At 41.0% G+C, this 20,774-nt stretch overlaps 1 protein-coding gene across 4 annotated transcripts in view; it reads left to right on the top strand.

Moving 5' to 3' along the window:
• The window catches only part of CRB1 (crumbs cell polarity complex component 1), a 106,045-nt gene that overhangs the window by 22,792 nt on the left and 62,479 nt on the right, over window positions 1-20,774 (top strand). For all 4 annotated transcript variants that reach the window (XM_039389776.1, XM_027713260.2, XM_039389775.1 and 1 more), the window contains exons 2-5: window positions 2,985-3,548; window positions 9,475-9,670; window positions 12,707-12,846; window positions 14,226-14,408. In XM_039389776.1, coding sequence (XP_039245710.1) covers window positions 2,985-3,548; window positions 9,475-9,670; window positions 12,707-12,846; window positions 14,226-14,408 — 1,083 coding nt within the window. The remainder of the gene's footprint in view (window positions 1-2,984; window positions 3,549-9,474; window positions 9,671-12,706; window positions 12,847-14,225; window positions 14,409-20,774) is intronic.

A 20,774-nucleotide genomic window follows, 5' to 3' on the forward strand; every position in this document is an offset into this window, starting at 1 on the left:
ATTTGTTTTATAAAAGCCAAAGGAGTTGAAATTAAGATACTGGTTTAAAAAAAAAACAAAAACAAAAAAAAAAAAACAGGAAAGGTTTTCTGTTTCATGTTTTTTCCCATAGTGATATCACCTCGGAGACAAATCGGTTGCCTTCACTACAAACAGACAGTGCTTTTAGGGCTGTCTGCCCTCTTCTCTCATTTTCCATCCACTACTACTGCCTCACAGAGCTATGAAGCTTTTTAGCCAGTGCTCACAGCTAGTATGTTGCTATCAAAACTGCAAACTGGCAAATGCTTCATGCTCTCTCACGCACAGTCTTTATAACAAACTGAGCTGTTGAATGCAAATTATCTCTGGAAAAGCAGTAATAATTAACTAAATTGCCTCTCATGTCACAGTGGTCCTACGTAAGAAGCACTCAAATGATTGACCTCACCTCTTGTAGCTTACACAGTACAGTACTAGACAACATTATAACTTAATCATAGTTAATTTCTTCAAATTTGCAATGTTTCCTCAAACATATATTTTAATGAATTTTAAGTAGCAACACAGACTGAAAGGAAAGCTCTCTAAAGTTGTGTAATCCCGAGGAAAATGTGAGGTGCAGAAGTTCCTAAGGACCACAGTTTTGCTCCTTTTAACTGTAATTAATAGATTACAGCAAGTTCTGTATTATTCAGGCTAAAGAAAAAAACCTAAATGCATGAGTAATATACAAAATTATGCAAACCAGGACATCAGAACATGCATGAGGGTGTGCTGAGGAGGAGAAGAGACCATGTTACTGCTGATTGTGGTGCAAGTCAGTACATCATAACCAATGTCTTGAATTTTACATTCAGTCAAACCTGGAGGAAATACAACTGACACCTCATTAGGACGGAATATCTGCTCCCAGTGTAAAACTGATTGTTAACAGGCTTGGGAACGGCCATTTTAAGAGCAGGCTAAATCAGAAGTACTATTTTTGTCCTGTTTTCCTTTGAAGAACATTAGGTAATGCTCCAGTTCTCCTCCTGCAAGTCAATGTTAACTTCCTTTCTTAATCAGATCTATCATAGCCTGCATTAAATAAAGACAATCTTTACCAAGCAAAGACATAATTTTTCTAGAAATTTCTCCTCTGCATCTCTGATGTATATGTGCGCTTGACAACAGCTCAAAACATTTCAAAAAAAAATATTTCTCACATTTTACTTATAGATGCAACACCCCAAAAGAAACAATCAAGAAACTATTCCTATGTAATCCTTAAGACCACTGCTCGTTTTAAATCCTGGTGTCATTGTTACTATCAATGTTACTACATAACCTTTATTCTGCTTGTTCAAACAAGTATCAGTTAGTTATTTGACTTGGTAAATCTACCTATTCATGAACATCAAGTTCATTCAGACTGCTGCTTTTAATTCTCAGAGGCACTGTTGCTCCTGTGTACATCTAAAGTCAGAAAGTACAACAGTGATGCACAGATAACTTTTCCAACCTTTCCACTTATTATCTTGGTGTCTTATCTACATAAGCAGTCTTTCCTCAGCTAGTAAAGCCTTCTGACACTTTCCTTCTCCACTCCCACCTCCTAGAAAAAAACAGATTAAATTATATTTATATATATATAATATTAAAATACACATTATAAAAACACACCTTCTCCAGTCAGTTTGTATTCTCTGACAGTCCTCAGTGTTTGTTTTTTTGCTATCCTCAGATGACCAACCCACGCCTATCACTTTTCCGGCGAGGGATCTGTCCCAGGCCTTTATTAGCACTGGTCTAACTCCAGTTATTGATAAGCATCTCTACTCACCACTTCTCTTTCAGTGGCCCATCTCCATCTCTTTTGTGTCCACTCTCCTGACTCTCAGTTCAAGAACTGAGAAGAATTGAAAGACTGATGATCAGTGGGTCTGAATTTCTCTAAGAAGTTCAGCTCATCCACAACACCCTGTTTGCATAAATATACACTGCTTTGCCATTTGTTTTCAAGTAACTGCTGTAGAATACACATACCCTTCATATATCCAAACAAGACTCTGGAATAAAAGTATAAACTGAACAAAGAAAAAAGGATGTTTACAGGACTATCACATAGATTGTTTAATGCAATTTTCATTCTCCAGCTCACTAGTCTTTCCCTTCTGAATTGCTATCTTCTCTCGGAAAGGAACGTTCAGCTTTATTTCATGGAGTCTTGGCCAAGATACAACTGCTTCAGTGTATGTCAGTGGTGGGTTCTGAACAATGCTGGTAACAGCTCACGCCTCCTTGACTGGGAAGTGAGAAGTAGCTTTTGCTATTGTCAGCCTTTACAGCAGCAATGCTAAAATCCAAGTGGCCTTTAATTACTGCCAGGAGCTCAATTCCCAGAGGGTAAGGAACATATTTACACCATGTTCACTGAGTCCTTCCAGTCTCAGAGGCTGGAAGACTCTCAGAGGGCTTGCATCTCAGGTGTTTGGGAGATTCCTTGTGATGGAAATGCTGCACAACTGTCAAATTACTATTTTGAATCAGGAAATCAGAATCAAAGTACATGATGGTTTGAACTGCTTACTTGAGCTGTAACTGCAGCTGAGTAATTTAGCTTTGTGAAATCTAATACAAAAAAACTTCAACCACAAAGGTATTCAAAGTGGTATGGAACTGAAAAAAGGGGTTCAACTCCTTTCTCTAGTAAAAAAAAAAGTCTTAAGTATAAATGCATTCCATATTGTTGGATATTGGTTGACAACTACCAATATTGTTGCAACTATACTCACAGTGCTAAGAAATCCTGATACTCCAGACCATGGCTGTTGGAAGAGGCGAGAACAGGAAATTACAACCTACTCAATTTTCATAATTGTTTTCATTTTACATTTATTAGTCCACTAATGCATCTCAACAGCCAACAATTGGAGCTGCTGGTTTTGAAGCACAGTTATGTTAAGAACTGCACTTCTTTCACTCTTGGTTACTCCCAGTGCTTTTTTGCTTTTCCTTTCTAGAGTCACTTTGCACGAGGAATGATTCCAGGTGCCTGTCAAACTCTTGCCAAAAGAACTCTACGTGCATTACTGGTCATAAAGATGACCCTTGCCGTTGTGCAGAAGCATCAGTGGACAGCGTGGAGGAACTCTGTAACAAAACCTCCAGTCCTTGCTTCTCAAACCCCTGTCTCCAAAATGCGACCTGTTTAGGCTCTGCTGGAAACCTCAGCTTTACCTGCGAGTGCCCCTGTGAAACCCCTGACAGCGCATGTGACACAAATCCTTGTGAGCATGGAGGCACCTGCCAAAACAGCCTGACTGGGCCCACCTGCCTGTGTAGTGCAGGATACACAGGAGCACTCTGCGAGATGGATTTGGATGAATGCATTTCCGAACCGTGCCACAACGGAGCAGTGTGCAGGGATGGGGTCGATGAATATTCCTGCTACTGTGTCCCAGGCTACCAAGGCAAGCACTGTGACCTGGAAGTGAATGAGTGTGTCTCAGATCCGTGCCTGAATGGGGCAACGTGTCTTAACCAGATAGGACACTATGACTGCATCTGTCTGCTTGGGTTCACGGGTAAGCACTATTAAAAAAACTTTACCTTTCATTGTATAGAACCACTATAATTCGTGTTCCAAGTTTAACTCCCTCAACCATACATTTATTTAGCCATATCTGCATTACCACCTTGCCTTCAGCCTCAGCACCAATGGCTGTTGGTACCTTATGGATTATTATATCGCTGTGAACTACTGATATCAGAAAAGGAAGGATTAAAGAAATCTCATTATTTACCAACATCTACACACCAGTTTTGTGAACATCAAGCTATGTCACAGGGCTAGACGAACTTTCCTTTTAAAAGAAACATTCTCAAGATGCAGGTCTTCAGAATGCTATATGTAGTCTTTGTCTGGGGATCAAAAGCTATATTTGACAGAGTTAAAAATTAGATCTAATAAGAAAAACTGTACTCTTAAACCTAGATGTTTCACATTTACTTCCTCTCCTCTGCCCTTCTCAGAAACAAAGGACTCATTTGCAACTAGAATATTATGTAAGTTACATAGAAAAGAAAGCGTTATGTTCCCAAACTGCCCATTTTTTTGATAATCCTATTTTATGTAGCTCCATTTTTAAGGTACTGGTGTGATTTTTCTTCCCTACTTCCTCTACTGGAAAGCATATAATTCTTGTCAGAAGACAGCTCCCTTCAGATTTCAAAGCTGTATTCAGGGGTAGGACTGTGAGAGGTAGCACACTGAATCATTAAAAGGAGAAAAGGGGAGGCATTTTAGTGATAGATTGCCAGTCAGGTAAGCAAAGAAAAAAAAAAAGTCATACAGCAAAAAGAGGACGAAAAAACATCTATGGCTTCAAGTGATTCAAATGAATAAGAAATAAGAGATGTGGTTTACAGCTCCATCCCCAAATCCCTGTGCAGGAGGGGAAGTCAGAGGTAAAAAGCAGCTTTCCTGTGTCTGACACAGCACTCGTTGGAAGCCAGCCCTCAGTTAATATCCCTTATGAGCATGGAGAATGTTATTTGAAGGAAGCTTGTTACCTTCCCGCCACCCCGCTGCTGCCAGCGGGTGTCGGAGCCCAGGCCAGCTGAGGAGAAAACTACACAACTGGGGGAAAGCCGAAGAGCATAAGGAAGGAAAAACCTATTAACAACCAGCATGGTTACTCTGCAATGATCAGACTCAGCCTAGACCTCCTGTTGTATTCAGGAAACTGTATTTGTTTAACTGGCGCTGTTAGTGGGGTCCAGGCCTGGATCCATAGTCCAGAAACTCGGTTTGAAAGAGGCAGAGTATACACCTTAGAGACAAAGAAAGAGAAAACATAATGAAATAATAAAACCCAAAAAAAAGAAATGAAAATTTAGGTCAACACAAACTGCTGGAGGAAAGTTACTCTGCTGGAGTTGCTCCACTTTCATCATGAAATTTTGCTGTTTCCCTGGCTAATGCTCTCCACTCTCACCAAAAATCAAGCAATGTCACCAAACACTCCACACACTGCACAAGCAGAGTTAAGAAATGAGTAGAGAACCAAGGAAGGAGAAGAGGTCTAAAAGGCACAGTAGAAGAGGCTGCAGTTTTTTGACATACAGCTTCAACAACATTTCCAGTAGCAAAGAGATTAATCATGGTAATTCTATAGAGGAGTAGCAGATCATTCCTCCAGCAGTAAAATATCCACTTTAAAAGGTACTTAACAAAATGGTTTATCAGAAGCATTCTTTTTTTGTTGTTTTTTTGCACCTTGCTGTGAATTGTGCTAAATGCACAAGCCAGAGGGATTACTGGATGAAAGCCCCAACGCATCCCCACTGGTAATAAAACCCCTCATTTACTCTGTCAGGGGATCTTGCCAACCATTATTATCCTGGCCTGACACCATGAATTACTGTGGGAAGTCATCCAGCCTCATCTCATTTCCCTAAGATGTAAAAAAGGTTATATCTCTTGATTTGCAGGTAGAGAACATACAGTTATTCTATAGCATCAATGTTAGCCAAATCCATGAGTTACTGGCTGCAATTGCTACTAGTTTCATGGCCTGCGACTGCTATTTTGTGTGATTGGTATGCTGCAGCACTTCTTAAAATAGCTGAGAAATGTCACACATAATTCTTACACAAATGGAAGAGGTTAGAACGCACCAAGAGCCAAAGATTGGAAAATTTAGCATGAAATCTGCAGTTTCTATGATAATGTTCTGCATGTGTGAAATTATTTACAAGACATGTGCCATGCAGCTGTTAAATAATGAAGCTCAATTGGTTTGTTGAAGTTTTGCTGGCTACCTTAATCAATTGCATTTTTCCCCCATTGCACTAATTGCACTTGCTTTTAATTCACCCCAACAGAGCACGGTATAAGAGCCTATTATTACCCACAGCTAGGTGCATTAATTACCTTCCTGAAGCCAATCCTCCATTACCAGTGAACATTTCAGTGTGAACTAACAGGAGTGCATGGCTGCTTCACAACCTAGTCTCAGCCTAAGATAGCAGCAGGAGAAAGTATTTCAGTGGCAGACAAAAATAGGTGCAATGAGCTAGATTTGTTCTTTTGGCAATACTTTTTACTATGATGTGACCACCTCTGGGATGAAGTCTGTAGAATATGAAGAAATTATTCCTGATAGATCTCTTAAGTTCTCATTCAGTATTCTCATCAATAATGTATATGCCATGCAAATATTAAGAATAGATGCATCATAAATAAATCTTAGGTATTTAAAGGCAAGCAGGGGCACAGCAGCCTCTACCATGGGATGAAGTACTTCAAGTACAGGTCTCACTTCCCAACAAGCTCATGTCCATATTGTTGTGGCTATCAATAGCAAACAACGTGGTCTATCCAGCAGCAATTGTCAGCAAAGCGAAAAGCCTGTTTCCTTCCTCAGCTTTTCAGTTTCAAACCAGCACTCCCCACCTTGTGTCCCAGCCAGCCTGAGCAGAGGATTCAGCCCAGGTTATCAGCTCTACCGAGATTTTCAAGCGTAAGGCTGTGGCATGAGAGGAGAAGAGTGGTATTTGCCACATGTCCAAGGTTTTCAAACTAAAGATTAGCAGTGGGCACACACATCCAGGGTATGCTTGTTGCAGCTCATAACGTCACAGGACCAAAATCTTTCACTGGATTTAGCCTTGCTCTTCTCCAATTTTGTCTGCGTAGTGCAGTGTAAAACCTGTAACAATTTACACCTGTGCATGCACACAGGTGTGGGTCCTTAGCACAGACCTGCATGCAAGCAAGAACAAACCTTGCTCCCAGAAACTAATTTCTTTCCCCTGTCCAATTTTTGATGTAACTCTCCTCCTGTCCCTTCAAAAATAGTTATGTGACACTCTCCATCCAGTTGATGCCATGCAAGATAACTTTATAGAGACTGAGGAATTTGAGGACAGCCCTCTGCATGCTGTGCACAAGCACAATCCTACAGTTCAGGAGAGCAGAAAGGGTGACCTGCTTATCAATTTCCAGCCATAATAAGAATGTGCAGATCCTCCTGGAACTACACTGAGCCTGCAAATCCCTCATATCTTTGACCGGAAGGTGTTTTTACACTGTATCTATAGGCATCAAAGTTTGAAAACGTTGGCTGTGTGTCCTTCATCCCCACCTGCTTTTACTTTTTATTGACTGGGGCTGTACAAAGAAACATACAGTAGGACTCATTGGAAAAGCAAGCAGTGTAAGAAATAATCTTAGTTCTTCAAAGAAACCGAAAAAGTTATGAATATGACTCCTAAGAACCTTCACAGTTTTTCAATTCAAACTGCTTGTGTGGTTCAGTACCTGCTGAGAGGTTCTGCCTGCCCTAGGATGGGGTGCCTTAGCTCATGATGGTGCAGCCCTGTGCAATAGCTGTGGCAGGGTTTGCTGGCTCACTCCTTCCTCTCTGGCATATGATATTTGGCATACAGCATATTTATGACAGAACGTTAGACTGAGGTGAAAATGCAGATCTAATCTTTTCATCTCTCTTCTACACATATAAGAAAGCCTGACAGCCAATTCAGCAGAGGCTGGGAAGGAATCCCCCCCATTTGCATGGCACATCGCATTGGCTGGATGCATTATACAGAGAGAAGTTTTCTTCTGAGGCAACATTGCCGAAGGCAGGTTACTGGGCTTGATAGATTAAAGACGTGAACCAAAACAGCAACGCTATGTTCTCATGTTAATTGTCAGGCTGTTCTCAGGCCTGTAGTTTTAAATTTGGCTGAGCTGAGGATCAGTCGAACAGTGCTTGTTTTGTCACATGATTTTTAGTGTTCGCAGTAAGCTGTTAACAAGCTCTGGCAGATTTACGGTCACTAGACACACTTCTGCAAACACATTGTTTATAATTACAGTGAATTCACAGGGCAATGACCACAGAGGGACTGCTTACTATATCTGGATGTAATGTACATTACCATAAAGCCGTAAGAGAGCGTTCCTGTGCTGCGGTCTTGCGGCAGGCTCCCACTGAAAGTAGTGGTTGGACGATCAGTGAACCTTAAACTGGGGGCACAGGACTGGCAACTTCCCTCCTTCCAGTGTTCTCTATGTGGTCTCAAGGAACTGAAAGAATATATTCTCTAAAATTACAGCAGTGATATTTCTTAACTACTGAAAAGATGAGCTTGCACATTAATGTTTAAATACAATGAAAAATACTTGTTAGTCAACATCAGAAAATTTTGCTTTGGCATTTTAAGATATTTCCAGGTACATATCCATTGTAGAGATTTTTTTTTCCCCTTTAAACAAATATTCTGCATTCAAAACCATCAAAATAAATTAGTAATGAAGTAACAGTGCTCAATATTATCAATCTCAGTGTTATAAGAAAGATGCCCTGAGTAACAACGTACAAATTTTACACCTGCAGAGAGCTGGCAAAAACAGCATAAAGAAAGAATTAGAGGTGAGCTCCTAAATAAATTGCTAGGGTAATACCCATCATCAAATGTCTGTTCCCATCTTTTGAAAGTCTACCCCATCATCTTGTACTGAAAAATTCACCCTTACCACAAAAAAAACCCAAAAAATAAAAAAAGGAACCCATTCTCAGGGCTGCAGTTTTTCTTTCAAGTAGGAAATTCCCCTGCAAACTATTTTTACAATTTACAATACTATGCTACTTTGTAAGCTGAATAAGCAAGTCCACTTCAAAGCAATTTCTTCATTATAATTTGCCACCTGGCATCTGTTTTGTGGCTGATATTGTAGCTGCTAAAACAAATTGACTTAGCAGGTGTTTACAAATATTACTCTATCGCTCAAAACACTAAACAAGTGCATAAGCATACAAACCCCTGAAACAGTCAAAGCAGGAGCTGCAAGGCAGTGATTATGTAATTTTCCTATTGTCTCCTGGACTGTGCTAGCAGTAAGAAAAGGGAGTATATATTTAACCTGTCAAATATCAAAAATAGAGATAAACTCATATGAGAACTGACTTAGTTACATCAATTACCTCTGAAGAGCAACTCCAAGATTCTGACCTGTTGCAAACATTGCACCATAGACCCATTTATTTACACATTGCTAAATCTTAAAAAAAAGATAAAGCAATAGACCACAGCTAAACAAGCCACTTCCCAATGAATTCAATTAACTGTGCAGCTTTAAATGGACTCTTATGAGATCAATAAATTACTAGTCACTTCTATATTGTGTAAACAGCAACAATACTGGTTTGAATAAACTGAAAATTAACTCGTCCTGTTTTTGTGTTCAAGCTATCATAAAAAGTGGGTTTTCTACTGATTTTTGTGATAACAGCTGGCTTGATCTTTTGTATATTCTCCTTAGCCTTGAAAAAAACAGTCTTTCAAAGCACACTGAGGAGGAAATCCCTTTCGAAAATAGGTAATTGCTTAAAAAACAGAAAGAAAAAAATTCTGTGACTACTGTACTTCAAGCAGTCCTTGCTGAGATCTCCAAAACTCTCTCCCAGCTCTGGGGTTTGCTTATTTTCTTTGCTTTTGAAGGTACAAACTGTGAGCTGGAAATAGATGAGTGCTCGTCACAGCCATGCCTGAACGGCGCGACCTGCCACGATTCCCTGGGAAGCTTCTCCTGCTTCTGCCCACCGGGGTTCCTGGGAGAGCTCTGCGAAACCAACATCGACGAGTGCGCCAGCCGGCCCTGCCTCCACGGGGGACAGTGCACGGATGGTGCCGATGGGTATGTCTGCAACCCCTGGGTAACACCAACGTGAGGTGCTGGCAGCTCCTGCGCTCGTGGGTGGGAATGCTGAGGGAGCCTGCACTGCCCGGGCGCTTGTTCCGCTTCAAATTGCGGATTTCGCTCCTTGATCCTGCGCTAATTTCACTTTAAATTTGAAAAGGATTAAAGAATGTGAGTCTGCTGCCAGAGCCAATAGGGCAACAAAATATTTATGGCAAAGCCTGACCAAAAAGTACATTTTTCATATTCATACTTTAAAAATTCACAACATACTGTTTGTCTGCCCCTGAGGATTGTCATTTAGGGATGAATTCTGTTTCTAATGCTTATCAGACTTTAGTTTTCAAGAAAGATGTGACATTGTATAAAACTGAATTTGCCGACAGCAGCTGCCCACATACAACAGACAGAAGCATTAGAAAAGAGAGGCAGAGAAAAACTGTAATAATAGTAACCATAGTGATAGATATCATTAGGAAATATGTCAGGAACTTTACAGGCATATATAGGACAACAGCTATTGTTGAAAATAACCTGCAGTGTATGGGGAAAGAAATAAAAAAAAAAAAAAAAAGAAAGAGAGAATGCAAGGCAACAGAAAATAGAAAAAGGAGCTTTTCCACCCACTGTTACTAGCCCTTGCAGAGGTCCCACTGCAGCCCAGGCAGCCAGAGCTCTGGCATTCACTCACCAATACTGGCTTTGCTGACTCAGCATGACATGCCCACACTGAAAACACATATGTATATAAGCCCAGTCTCAAAGTTCCCAAGTGTATTCATGCAGGTGCTCCTCTCGCCAGAATAAGATTTGTCCTTTGTTGTGTATTTGCCAGTTTTTATAAAGCAGTTTTGAAGATTTTAGTGCCCCCCAAATCAGCCCGAAAGTCACACCAGCAGAAGGCATGCTTGCCTTGAATAAAGGGGGAATTCTGGGAATGAGCTTTTGTACAGTGTGGTGACATGGCACCAACCTTGCGGAGCTCCTTTTCAGCAGTGCTGAATGGCTCTGAGCAGGACAAAGCAATTTATTATTTCCCAGTGTAGCTAAAGCATGACAGCAGGGAGAGGGAGGTCACCTTGTAGCTGAGTAGCTCACAGCAGACCCACTGCGTAACCTGTAAGCCTTTTGAGGATACACACACGAGGTGCGCAACTGGGATGCTCGTTCGGGCCAGATCTGATCCTGTTCATTTTTCTCCTTTTAAAGCTGAGGTACGCGTAAAATCAATTTTAATTGGCTTGGAATACCACAGGGTATCTGGAGAATGATTGGAGCTCTTGCCATGTTTGTTCTGTGATGAAAAGGGATGGGCAACAAAGCAGTTCAAAACAGACGAGTGTTCAGCAATTTCCTTCCTTTTTTGTGTTTTTGGGGTAAATGAAGAATTTTAGTCTTTAAATAGTAGTTTTCCTTTTCTGAGTAATCTGTTGTACAGCAGAGGCTTTTGCGTCTGCCACCAGCTCTCACAGAAATGTGCAAGGCAATGGATTTAGCATGAAAAGATGTAAATACAAACAACAAACCAAATTCTCTCCCAAATTTCAGACTGATCTTCCAGTTTCATGAATGCAACAAAGTAGAACTCATCTCTTAGAAAAACACTTTCTTGTAAGTGCACATTTCTTATTTAAACTCTACTGCACATTACAAAGTGAGTTGTGGATTTATACTACACTGCTCCATGATTCTGAACCAAAGTGAAAATGTAGCATGAGCACAGGCAGAAAAAAACCTTTCACCACAAATCTGAGCAGCACCAAACTGAAGGTACACGGAAGAAGTGTGTGAAAAATACAGCAGAAGAGATTGACTTCTGGTTTGAGAACATACCTCAGAATGAAAATTCTTTTTCTGATTCACATCTTCCTCATTACTTTTTATATCCTAAATTCAAATGCCACCTGGTCTAAGTAATCTCTGATTTTGATTTAAGAATAATCTGTACACTAGTAATAAACTGGCCTGCCAGAAGTTTCTGCTCATGTACACCCTTAAATAGTGCAGTAAAAAGTTTACACTTTTCGGTCCATTAGGTTGCAGGAGCCAGTTGATCTCTGATGTTACTTTATGTTCAACAATTTCACTTTCTCTCCAAGACTAAGACTTAGATATTTAGCAGAGAAATTCTCATTCAGCAAGATTCCCCATGATTTCAATTGTGTAATAATGGTGTATCATGTAAAAGAAAATATAAGAATAATTTTTTGTTTCTGATAGTTATTTTTAGACCAAGATCATGCACAGTTAACATGTACCTTGCAAAAGCCTGTCTTCTCGTATGACATGCACGTGTTGATCATCTTTGATGACCATCACTTGATCATCAAAGAACAGAATGATACATTCTATAATACTCAGCTCACCTAAAAAAACTCCACAAACAAAAACCTCCAGACATTACCTGCATGTTGTTAATTTCTGTATATACTAGTTTGTTTACTTTTGTTGTAGTAACATTGCTATGAAAAGGGAACTCCTATTACTGTTATTATTGGAACTAAGCAAGCAATTGATATTTTTTCTAACCTAACAATAAAAGGCTGTTTTTCATGAAAGCAAAAATATCACTTAGTTGAGGAACAGAAATTCCCTTTTTTTTTCTGCCAATTCAATTTTTACGAGTCCAAGAGCAAGAGATACTAACACACTTCCTACCTCCTCCCTTTTAATTTTGTGAATAATGTTAATGTTATAATTTCTAAAAGATACAAACTATTTTCCCCAAAAAAAATTTTTTAAAGGAAGAAAAAAAGAAAGATCCATATTTCTTAGAAGAAATGATCTGTCAAAACCCATTTGAATTCACAAGCAGTTCTTTGTCCTCAGACAAAATCACATACTTCAGGAAAAAGCTCATTGTTGGTTCCCAATTTCTGTGGATTCTCCTAAAACACCAGATGGTGGTCTCAAGCCTGGACTCAACCCTGTAAGCTCCTAGCAAAGGCTGCACAAGAAGCCTGTGGAGGTTTGGGAACAAAGCCTAGATCTCTTGACTTCCAGCTTGAGGGAACATTGCATTCTTTGTTGCAGGTACAGCTGCAACTGTACTGGTACTGGATTTATGGGGCTGCACTGCGAGACCCTCGTTCCCTTATGTTGGTCACAACCTTGCTACAACAACGCCACTTGTGAGGACAATGCTGACAATTACACGTGCCACTGTTGGCCAGGTAAGCTCCAAGTTCTCACAGCAGAACTGGGCAAAACCAAAAGCACTAGTATTGTGGAGTCAAGACAGGACATCAGTCAAAGCTGGGATCCACCCCTTGGTTACTTAATGCTTCAACCTGTGTGATACATACATGACAGCTGCAGCTGACCCTTTCTTTAGTCTTCATTCAGACAACTTTTAAACCACTCTAAAATCTCAGTCGTGAATGCAAAACATTGTCTGTGTATGAACAAAAGTTGAACTAGATGTATTGGTATGCTGGGAAACTGATCTCCTTCATGGCACCAGTTCAAGCCCTTCTGTCTGGTAGTGAGGGGTGAGACCCACAAGGCTGTGTTCTCTACCAGAGGGCTTGTATATCCAGCTGTTTGCAAACTGGCCCCCACACTCACAGTGGGGATACAGACCCTGCTCTCTGGAGAGACTACACAACTCTTTCAGCACATGGACTAACTACAAGAAGTCTCTGCAGGAGTTTAACACCCGTGACCTTACTGAGGATGCAGGAGCAACAGCACTGTGGGAAGTAAATGCCTCAGTGTTGTTGGACTACACGGTTCTTGGTGCAATAGAAAAGGAAAGATTAGGCGGAACCCTTGACATTTTCCAAAATTCGAGGAGCCTCGTAGCACTTCAAACTCCAGATGAAACACTTTACAAATACTAAATGATTTATACTTCCTGCCCTCCTCTGCCTTTCTACAACCTGAGGGTGTGTGTACACCACAATGCAGCATCTTGTTACTCACACAGATCTTCACCGTATTGCCAAAAAAAGACCCAGACAAATTCTGCCTAGCACAGCTCAGCTCCCCAATGCAAAATAGCCAGAGCAATGTCCTGCTGCCAAGCCCTGGCAGGAAGCTCGAGGGAACGTTCACACCTTCAAGGAACTGAGGAAAACTTTTAGCACATGACAAAGCCTGAAACCACATTTCAGCTACTATTCACAGTGTAGATTTGGTGTATATTTTGGGGTCTGAAAGGGATGAATAGCACATAGAATCATTGAATGGTTTGGGTTGGAAGGGACCTTAAAGATCATCTAGCCTTCCACTACCTGAAGAGATCCTAACAAGAAAGATTAAGAGGGGCTATTTGTAAGAGTATGTTGTGACAAGGGGAAATGGCCTCAAACTGAAAGAGAATAGGTTTAGATTAGATATTAGGAAGAAATTCTTTACTGTGAGGGTGGTAAGGCACTGGCACAGGTTGCCCAGAGAAGCTGTGGGTGCCCCGTCCCTGGAAGTGTTTAAGGCCAGGTTGGATGGAGCTCTGAGCAGCCTGGTCTAGCAGAAAGTGGCCCTGCTCACGGCAGGCGGGTCGGAACCTCACCGTGTCACGCCACTGACCGCCCTGTCGCGGTGCTCTCCGCAGGGTACGCGGGGTCCCGCTGCGAGGAGGACGTCGCCGAGTGCCGCAGCAGCCCCTGCCTCTCCGGCGGACACTGCGTGGAGCGCTCCTGGGCCGGGCTCTACGGGCGCGTCCCGGGGCTGCCGCCAGCCTTCCGCTACGACCGGGCCGAGGGCTACATCTGCCGCTGCCCGCCGGGCTTCTCCGGTAAGGTGCCCCCGGCCCGGTGCCGTCGGTGCGATGCGGGTCCCGCGGGGCGCAGGGTCCCTCTGCCGGCAGCGCGGGCCGTCGGGGCGTTCTGCCGCCCGAATCAAATATAACCTCCACGTGCGCGCGTAGCTCTGCTCTCAAGGGAAGAACAAACAATCAAACAAACAAACGAACAGTCGAATTTACAAGTGACCATAATCCTGAAAGGGATGCGTTCAGACTTACCTTTGCCCCAGCCTGCGCTGTTTAGCACAGCCACGAACCCGTTGGGTTTGGACTGTACACTTCTAGGCCTGCAGCATTTTATTGTCAACTCCATCCGCTTGTTTCTTCTGAAAGAAAAAAATAATTAACAGCTAGATTCATTTAACCAGCTGTCAATTTCTCGTTCTATTCATCTCCTAAGCAGCTTATAAACTTTCCTGAGAGTTGCATGACTGCTGTCTCCAACATAGCAAGTACTAAAGTACATGGAGACCAGAGCTTTCACTTTAAGTTACCTCTTTATTTTTCTTCAAAGTGGCATTGAGACTTGTTTGCTTTTGTTCCAGCCCTTCCCCTAAACTGTCCTTCCCTATCCTGTCACTAAGTGTTGCTGTTGTGCTTTTGTTCTGCCTAAGAGTATAACACGAGGCTTCTGCTAAGGTTTTTGATATCTCCCGGGCTGTCCTAAGCACCCTTACCTCTTCACATGCCACTTCTTTCTCTTGGCCTCCTTCCAGCGATGTCCATCTCTCCAGTTTCGTTTCCTCCTGTCTTGTCCTAATTTAAAAACTTCTAAGCTCTGAGACAACCTGAAAGGTACTTCCTTGTTTAATCATCATCCTTTATCCTCTTATTTCCTTATCAATTGCCTTCACCTGGTTTGTTTGTTTGCCTAATTTGGGTCATGATTCTACTGGTTTCATTCACATGGAGTTCTCTTACTCCCCAGGGAGTATAGGTAGGCTCTAATTGGTCTGGAGAAAAAGAGTGTAAGAATGTACTTAAATCTATTAATCTTGAATCACTTTTTTCAATCCATAAGCTCCTCAATCACAATGCAAGACTCTTCAAAATATGACTGAAAGTATTGGAGACCCTGAAATTTTTGCTGACTTCACATGCAAATTAAATTACATTTTTAAAAACCTTAAGTAAGTCTAGTTAATCACATACCTGTTGGATGCTAGATATATAACTTTCATTAGAAAGAAAACCCAAAATAGTTATTCTTACCAAACAGTGTGCCCAGACAGGTGAAGGCAGGAAGACCACAATCTTTAACAGGGCACTGTGGTAGCAGTAACAATGCGCATCTCTCTCTGGCACTTCTCTTTCCCCCAGGTAACTTGGAAATGTTTGCCTCTGACCAGGAAAAGTTATTTCTCCAAATAGTAAATAAACCACAAGTTTTAATGAAAATTAAAGAAGATTTAAGATTAGAGTTGATAGCAGTAGCATGAGTCAAGGTAGCAGGTCAGTCCCTGATCAGGACCACTCAGTATATGGGTACATTATCTAATGTAGATGAACTAACAGTCGCCTGGAAAATACGTCAAATCGTTTCATCTGGGAATTTCATTAGCACCAAAAATCCTACATTTCTGCAGCTGCAGGGCAGGAGTTTTTCCAGCCTTAACACCTGAGTAGTTGCACGTGCTTTAGATATAACCCCTCGGATTCCTATTGCAACAGGACAGAGACTTTATTCAATAAATCACATTCATTTTATTATGACTCTTTCCTCAGTAAAGCATTCACATAACATTATAATCATACTTCACTGATGGGGGTAATATGCAGAAATAATAATCTACATACCCTGCATTGTGAAGGCCTGATCTAAAAGCCATTGAAATCAATGGAAAGGTGTAATTAAACTGAGGATAATTGCCAATATGTAACAAGCACAAACCAGCGTCTTTGAACTTACTGGATAAGACTGCAAACAAATTAGTGTAATTGAACTGAAAATTGAGAATATCTGCCTTTTGGACTATAGTTTTAGACCTAAGGGCAGGAGATAGTGGAGCCTAAACACACGCCTATGTCAGGATAATATATTTCCCCACCATGCTGGTAGAAAGGAATACATATTACCTGGCAGCATCTTGTTACAGATAGTGATTGTTCAGGTGACTTGAAAATAGTCCGTAGTCCTGCTGAAAGTCTTGAAATAAACAATTCTGCAAATAAAATTATTTACACAATTTCGTTTTTACAAAATAAAAAATAAAAATCCCAGTCTGGAAACTTCATCCCAGATAGAATTGAGGACATTAGTTATATGCCTTATCCAGATCTGAAATAGAAAATTTCTGCATGAATTCTGCAAAGGGTTAAACTTCTGCAGCTCCCTTTTAAGTCAAAGGGTTTGGGGATACTCAGATTTCAAGAGGTTGAAGTACTTCTGCAGTAGCAAGCCCTAGATTTTTTCATATTACCTTGGTCTGCTGGCCCCTAGCACAACAGTACTTTTAATAAATTGGGCTTTCATTTAAAGTCTTGTGATTTGTTACTGCTAGCTAAAGGCAATAGTTACCCTAGAACCGTGTCCTTTCATACTGTGGATATATTGTATTGCTCTAGCACTGCACATTTGTTAAAAAGACTGTTATTTGAGAGGTTAAACTTTTCACTTTGCTCATGAAAATATGTGAGAAAGGAGGAAGGCAGAGCTATGGATTTGGTAGTGACTCATTTCACCAGGTTGTAATAAACTTAACACCATGTCAAAATTAAAGAGCTTCTGAACTTGCAGGGTCTACCAAGTGACACAATCCAGTGTGGAACCGAGCCCAAGGCGCAGTGATTGTGCCAGGCAGGCAGGTCCTGCTCCCTGTGCCCAGTCCCCGGGTGGGTAGGACAGCGCTGCTGGCAGGGGTGAAGCTTATCCATTTTGCATCAGCAGAATAAGGGTAAGAGGAGCAGAGCCCACTGACCTGACTGTAGCAGGGTGCCTGCTGCCTGTAGACGAGTGCTGGCTCCTCATTGCCTTACCACTGCTGGCGTCTTGTTATCTGCTGTGTGCCAGCTGTGCCACTAGCACTGCTGCTTTCTTTGGCATCATGAATTCCTAAATGGGTTTTGGCCTTTTCGTTTACTTGTCTTGTTTTCTGGTTTTCTCTTTTAAATTTCCTTGGCCCTTTTCCCAGTCTGTTGGACTAATGCAAGAGAAAATGATATGATCAGACTGGTGTCGTATGGGTATTGAATTCCTGGCATATGCATGGGGGAAAGAAACTGTCTTCCAGAGCCAGAAGATGAGGCAGATAAATGGCCAGTATGGGAGAGTACTCAGCACTCAACTAAGCAAAGAAAATCTCCACCCAGACACTGAACTGTGAGCATCACGGGACCAGTACCTAAAAACTGAACCATTTGGACTCTCATTCTGCACTGAAGCCAGGGTGACAGAAACATAGAAGCACACAGGCTTCCATTTCCCTACACGTCTTTAGGTGCTGCTATGGGCAGACCACCCAGCAGACGGCAGGGCAGACTGTATCAGCCAGCCATCCTCCTCTCCCCCGGCCTGTCACAGCATGGTACAGACATAAATATTATTTATGAGTAATGAGTAGGATAGTGGGCATATTAGCACTAACTTGGGAAGCCTAAAATACACACATATATTTTTATAATTATAAAAATAATTATATATTTTCTTTATTTTTAATCTCCTTCCTTACAATGATCACACAGCTGCTGTCCTTAGATATATAAAGCAAAGTGACTTACAAAAATGAAGTCAAGGAGTTGAATAGCAAAGATCTCATCTCCAAACTCCAAATTTTATTTTTACCTTTATTTCCTTGTCTGTCCTTCAGCTGCTCACACCACAGTAGTCAATCATTCCTTCATTAACCAGGTTAATTCATTTTATTTCATGACCTGTCATCACAGTTTAAAAGGTTATTTTCTCTTCATTCTGAGACTTTAGAATAAGACAAGGCTGTTCAAGGAAAGAATGAGGATAAAAAAGGAGAAGACACAGAGAGAAAATACAATTTTCAAGTTAAGAAGCTTTCAAGAGCACAGTTCCTCTTTTCAGTGAGACTCAGGCTTCTCCTGCAAGCAAGACAGGCACTCAAATTCAAAATTAACAGGTCTGGAAGTACTGTTAGCTAATTATTATTCCCATATAAGCAAAGTTTCAAGAAGGAAAATGTTACCATCAAGTAACCATTCAAAGTTAGCTGGTTTAAGGAGAAATTCCTAACACTACACACATGAAATTGCTGAAAAATGAGTTAGGTCTAGAGATCTCTTCCTCTGGGCTTCTTACCCCTCTGGAACCTCACAGAGGCTATATTTGGGATGCAAACATACATCTTTGCTGCCTAAATTCGATTCACGGTCAGTACAAGACCTCTTTTTCATTGTTAGACTGCTGTGAAAAGTTCCCTTGCAAAATCAACTCGGTGGTATCGGGCAGTTGTGCAGCAAAACACGAAAAAGTGCAGCTATTTTCTGAGCATGGGAAAGAAGTTATTGCTTTCCTAGAGAGATTTCTACAGTGCTGCCCTGTCTCTGTCCAAGCCTCTGTGATCTCCATGTGTTCAAAAGCACAAGGGGAAGGAGGAGGACCACCTCCTCTCACTGCTCCCAGTCAGTCTCAAAGCTCCAGCATTACAGGGCCAGCCTAGTCAAAGGCTGTACCAACACAGGATGCCCTCAGGGCCTGGCAGGCACTTACTGCCCGTAAAAACCCTACACAAAACAGACAATTAGCACTTTAAAGTACTTTTTCCATCTCTTCTAAAGCCTCTGATCTTGAAAGAACATTTGGACAAGCTTTTAATGATTCCATCCACTAATACCATTTAACATTTCTTCTATCAGTAGCATCCTGGTAAGGAGAAGTTCACACTGTCAGAATTGGTTCTTTCTCAGTTTGCCCCTCCTCTACTTCCGTCACAGAGTTCTTCCTTCTTCCCTTTTTTCTTAACTTTTGGAAATGGTCAGAATATTCTCTTTGAAAGACAAAATGTATCCTTTAGCCCTGGTCTGTGGTCTACTCCAGGGAGAGGCAAATGCTTTCAGACCCCAGGAATACAGCGTTCTCACCAGTTTCTTGTTTGTTCCTTTACTGAGGATCAAACTGCTTTCTTTGCAATAAGCACGAAAAATTTCTCACATGCCTAACTCCCAGACCAAGCTCACTCTTTAGGTTAGTCTGATTAGTCTTTCTCTGGGCAGTCCCCAGAAGGAAGGCTGAGGTTGGGTTCACAATTCATGCACTCTGTACGGTAATGGCCATACAAAGGCAGCGTAACTCAGAACATTGTGGGCAGCACTGAAATTAGGCTATAGCTAGAAGAACTTATGAATTTGCCATTCTTTTATCAGTTAGCATTGGAGAACCATTGGAACATTCCAATTTCATTTCTACTGCAGGTAGTGGCTCTCTTGAACAATTATAAGAAATACCATTTAGTGAAAGAAAGTGTAATTTTTACATTCTTCCACCATATCAATCACCACAGCAACTAAGACTAACTTGTGTTTTTCATGACAGCTCTTTCCTTAACAGCCCATATCTTGAGACGCTTTATGAAAGCCTAATAGCTGTTTTATTTTTTTTGCAAAAATTAATCTTCTTATGACTTACCTTGCCCCCTACATGGCAGTGGACTGTGAGAGTGATTGCTTAAATGCACTGACTGTAGTTGTACGGTTACCTAGTGTTTATCACTGGTTATAGAACTCTGACTTAGTGGGATGCACTTGAGGAAAGAGTAGCATATGTCTTTAAGTGATATTGATACCACCTAATAATATTTTTGTATTTACAATATTCTGCAGCTTGGGTTTCGCCTCACTAAAATCTGAATGTTTGTGTAAGCATTATCCCTGATTCAGAAAACATAGAATAAGGTCCAATATGATCATAAGGAATGACATTACTTCAACAAACAGTGGAGTCTCATAGCCTATGGAGGATGTATTTGTACATCATTATCAGATCCAGTTACCTTATTTAATGTGCTCCAAGTAGAGACTGAAATAGTTTTAGATTCTAGAAACAAAATATGCACTTGGCATGGGCACTAACTATGCAGAGGACTCCTTTTAATGAAATAAAATTCAGCTTTATTGAAAATTTCAGCTTGTTGCTATTATTCATATTGCACGAGGGAACCTTCTGACAGGAGAATATTTTTATTAGTAATGACAATCTATGTTGGAATTTTGTAAAAGTTGAACCATGACCATTAGGAAATGAGCTCTCGAGCTTTTTATGATAACTCTTTACAGAATTAGCCCCCAAACTTGGTTTGCAACACTGAGAATATGCCTATGTATATTGTTTAATGATAAATATGTATTACATGAGAAATCTCTCTCCTCTTCTTGTTGCAAGTTGCAACTGGAAAT

The sequence above is a fragment of the Pipra filicauda genome, unplaced genomic scaffold (assembly GCF_003945595.2).
Source record: "Pipra filicauda isolate LSUMZ 115617 unplaced genomic scaffold, ASM394559v2 scaffold76_size2844353_pilon, whole genome shotgun sequence".
Classification (NCBI taxonomy): domain Eukaryota; kingdom Metazoa; phylum Chordata; class Aves; order Passeriformes; family Pipridae; genus Pipra; species Pipra filicauda.